Raw genomic sequence first — 4727 nt, forward strand, 5'->3', positions numbered from 1 at the left:
TGATCAGGGATGCCTACCATACAGTGCTCCTTTGTGTAGAAAAAAGAAGGCAAGTCAGAGAGGTGGTGTTGGCACTGTAGATAATCTGCTGTAGACGATTAGTGTTGGTAATTACTGTAGTTAACCACTGTGCCACCTTGCTATTAGTGCGGCTGTGGCGAAGCAAAGTCAGGGAGGTGTAGTTCTACCTGACTTCCCTTGCAATGTCAGAGGATCTCGTTCCGATTGTCCGATTGTTTCGTGGTCTCCAAAATACATTCATGTTTCTGTCAGTTAGTACAATACAGTAATTATTGCTAACTGAAATCGCATCAAGATACATATAAACCACATACACGCATGAGCAGATACTAGTGGAAAGATTGTGGTACTCACGCATTTACAACCAACAAAAGTAACTGTGGTATAGGGATTTCCAGCCTTATCTCCCATATGGCCGTATCATATGAAAACAACAAGGTATACTAAAACTCTCATCCACAAACTCTTTTTAAATTCTTTTGCACTCATTTCTGTACAGAAAAGCAGTGACAGATAGATGAAATGAAGGTAAGGTCTAAAATCATGAGAACCCTATAATCATCCATCTTCATCGGGCCTGCTTGAGAGGCAGAGCTCGTGAAGCTCATTCAGGATCCACTCCTCTCCGGTGTGTCCACCAAGAACCAAGATCCTAGTGCCACCAACCACGCAGGTGCTGTGTCCCCAAGCGAACTTGGGTGGCTGCCCAGGGACATTCAGGATTCTCCATGTCGGTTTTTCCTCAGCCGGATCAAGCAAGAAGAGCTCAGCTGGTGAGTGCAGCCCGGCGATTGAGCCGCCAAATATGATGATCCTTCCACAGGGCAGGCTCACGGTGACATGATCAAGCCTTGGCGGCGGACCAACGCTTGGAAACCCAGTTGTCGCCAACTGCCTCCATTGTGGATTCTCTTCACCAAAATCCATTATGTAGGCATCACTGGAGCGCAGTCGGAGCGAGCCACTCTTTGCCAATCCACCAAACATAAATATTTTAGTCTTACCATAAACAGAGAAGGTATGGCCAAGGCGCGACGACCAGGATGTCGGGATCTCCTTCCATGTTGGCTTCTCCTTCGTCAAGTCAAGCAAGAATGTGTCGCTTAGAAGCACACCGGACTCGGCACACCCCCCTGACACAACAAGTTTAGAACCGTCCAGGGTGCATGAACTATGCCAGGACCGTGGCAGTGGCGGACCGTCGCTAGCAATCTCCCTCCAAGCGGGAGTCTGAGCATCAAGGTCAAGGACGAAGACATCATTAAGCAAACCTTGCTGTCCGCAACCTCCAAATACTACCAGCCATGAGCCATTTAGCCATGAGAGAGTGTGGCCCCAGCGGCCAGGTGGGGAGGCAGAAACCTTGACACGGCACCATTCTGGCTTTGGAGCCTCCAGGTTAAGCACAAAGGTGTCACTCATAGGCTGCATGTTGACCCCCTCCCCGCCAAAAAGGACGAGGCGGTTGCCCACAGCACAGGCACTAAAATTGCATCGGGATGGCTCAACGCGTCCTCCAACTGTGAACTTCTTCCAAGAGGCTGCCTTGAGAGTTGTTAGTTCTCTTGCAAGACGACCCCATCCTAACATCTTGGTGCTCATCTCAAGCCTGCCAGTGACATCTCTTCCCCATGCATTTTGGCAGACCATTTTTGTCAGATGATCATTCTTGGTCAGCAGATGCATTCTAGTGCAGACTGAGCCAACTGAAGCTACATCTCTTGGTGACAGGCGAGATAAAATGTTATAAGCTAGAACTTCATCCGAGAGGTTGAAGATAGCGCAGTACTCTGAACATTGGACTATAGGAGTATGCTCATGAGAAGTCCGGTTCATATCTTGAAAGCTGAGCCTGTGGCTGGACTGTGGTTTATATACTGGGTAAGAAATGTTGCTGGGATCGATGTTAGCATCAGAGAACAACTGGATCGCAATTATGTGTGTAAAAGCGCCATCATCCCCATGCATTGGAATGAGCCTTAACCGGTTATTCAGTGGAGCGCCATTTTTCCGAAAATTCAGTAGTTCACCTTGGAATTCAATTCCATCACTGAGGCATCGTCGCATCTCTGAAACAACCATTGGATCGACAAGGGGATGTCGTCTTTGGGCAAGTGGGTCCCGAAATTGTAGGAATCGGCTGAAAACAAATTCAAGTCAACAGAGTAATGTGAGAATTTCGGTAGGCCCTCTGTCAGATATGTCATTGAATTGTTAGCTTATTTCAAGTAAGATACAGTTTAACGATTGGAACAAATGAAAAAGTTTATCAAAATTTAAGGCACCCATGAAATAAATTCCAGTGGCAAGTAATAGCCTGTCTGACTCGAATAAATTAGCATATTTTCCTTTGCATTGGCATGGCTGCTATCGATCAACCAACATTAATAAGCATAAGGCTCAAAACTAGCACTGATATTTAGTTTAGTACTTTTTCAAAATTTGGAAGTTTGTTCGGCCCAAGTCGTTTTAGACATTGAGAAAGTGAAATTTTAGAAACGTTAACTACCGGTATCTTTAGAAATATTTAGATTAGATACTCCAAAATCATATGTAGAAATTTATCATGGTAGTGCTTTCACTATATAAATTTGAGTTTTTCTACACATGCTGCAAGAGCAATTAGTGGACAAAGTTGCATTTTGAGGCGATGTCAACCGACAAACGACAACTTTTGAACCCCACAAATCAATTTAAGAACCAGCCAATCAAACTAGATAACCACATTTTACATTCCGCTAAGCGAGTACCTATCTTTGCACTAGCATTACGACCACACAAGCTGCAAAAGCAAAGTGGTGCAAGGATATTTTGAAATATAAAAACGAATTGCACGAATACGAATTAAAATCCTAATTTTGCTACGAAAGGGCCGAACTCAAAACAAGCTAGTGGCTACCACACTTGTGAGTTGTGAACATTGAAAGAGATGGCCACCCTGATAATACGGCCAGAAAAGTAGACGACCACCGCAGAGCAGAGAAGACGGCTGGAGCGCTCACCAGTTCCGGCCAAGGACCTCGTGCGCGCGGTACCCCGTGGCAGCCTCGAAGGCGGCGTTGACGTAGATGACGGGGAAGTCAGGCTCCACCGCGTCTGCCACCACGATCGCCGCCGCCATCTGCTCTCCCGGCTGGCCAGCCATCCCCAGCCCCGGCGCTCCCCAGGCCCACCCACCGGTCCCCTCCTCCTCCTCCTCTTCCCCGTCGACCTCCATCCCCTCCTCCACCTCCTCCTCCATGGCGCACAGCCTCATCCGCTTGACCGCCACGACGGCGCAGCGATCCACCCCATCAAACATGCCTCGCTCGTTCTGTACACGGCGCGCTGGTGGGATGGAAATGGAGATGCCGCTGCTGGTGCAGAAGAAGGTAGGAGATATTTTACAGAGCCAAGTAGGGTTACTACAAAAGAAGTTGGGAGATATTTTGCAGAGCATAGTAGGGGTAGTAGAGTAGTCTTGTTTTTATGCGCGCGCAGGAGAGAAGGGGCACGAGGTTGGTGGTTAATTACCGGATTCGCCAGAAAACATCTCGCGCTCGGCCGGCAAGCTGGGGCGGGTCAGCGGGTGGGCCCGGTGCGGGACGGACGGTGTGGTAGACCCACACCGGGTGGCACCCATACGCCACGTGTTGCCGTGTATCTTCAGCAAATCTACGTCATAAAAATAAAAAAACTTAAAGCCACCCACCAAATACACACAAACAGATTACCACTAGTAAATGATCTTGCTTTGCCACGGGCTTTTGAAATATTTTGTTTAAGTTATATATTTTTCTAATAATAAAGCGGCTATCGATTCTTGCTCTTTGATTTTTGTCCGCTTCATTGGTTCACTGTTTTTACCTCATTTATACGTCAGTTTTATTGTTACGCACTGAGATAGCGAAGCAAACGAATCAACCCATGAGCTAGCCCAACAAATAAGGCCCACATATCCTGATTAAGGTTTTTGGCAGCCCTAGATACAAAAATTCTTCATGCAAGGGAAATTGAACTCCACACTATAATACCCCGGATGTAATTTACCTTATATGTATTCCAACTCTTACCGTTTCCGGTGCTAAGTTATTTTATTTCCTCGGTGTCGGGTTTTGTCTCCGTGTGTTGTTGTCTTTGTCATGCATCTCATATCATGTCATCATGTGTATTGCATTTGCATACGTGTTCGTCTCATGCATTCGAGCATTTTCCCCGTTGTCCGTTTTGCATTCCGGCGCTCCTATGTCCTCCGGTGGTCCTTTCTACCTCTTTTCGTGTGTGGGGGTTAAACATTTCTGGATTGGACCGAGACTTACCATGCGGCCTTGGTTACTATCGGTAGACCGCCTGTCAAGTTTCGTGCCATTTGGACTTTGTTTGATACTCCAACGGTTAACCGATGGATCGAAAAGGCCTCATGTGTGTTGCATCCCAACACCCCTTCAAAGTGGCCCAAAACCCATCCAAATCTCTCCCATCGTCTAGAGCGTTCGATCACGATCGCGTGGCCGCAAACCGCACCTCATTCTGAGCTTCCTAACTCCCTCTACCTATATATATAGCTCCCTCTCCCTTTTTTTCCCGGATCTTTTCCCCCCTAAAACCCTAAAATTCGTCCCGCCGCCATCGGACATGTCCGGCCGCCACCGGACGAAGTCGCCGCCGCGCCCGCGCCAATCGGGCGACGCCACGTGGCACCGTCGGCCGCCTCCCGCGTCGCGGCC

At 47.9% G+C, this 4727-nt stretch overlaps 1 protein-coding gene across 1 annotated transcript; it reads right to left on the reverse strand.

Annotated features, from left to right (window-relative positions):
- Positions 1-378: 378 nt before the first annotated feature.
- LOC100127072 (adagio-like protein 3) lies at positions 379-3453 on the reverse strand. The gene is made up of 2 exons (XM_044507843.1): positions 3024-3453; positions 379-2161 (listed from the first exon to the last, which is right to left on the reverse strand). Exons 1-2 carry the CDS (start codon positions 3320-3322, stop codon positions 580-582), a joined length of 1881 nt encoding a protein of 626 aa, XP_044363778.1. The 5' UTR covers positions 3323-3453; the 3' UTR covers positions 379-579.
- Between the last annotated feature and the right edge of the window lie 1274 nt (positions 3454-4727).

The sequence above is a fragment of the Triticum aestivum genome, chromosome 4A (assembly GCF_018294505.1).
Source record: "Triticum aestivum cultivar Chinese Spring chromosome 4A, IWGSC CS RefSeq v2.1, whole genome shotgun sequence".
Taxonomy (NCBI): Eukaryota; Viridiplantae; Streptophyta; class Magnoliopsida; order Poales; family Poaceae; genus Triticum; species Triticum aestivum.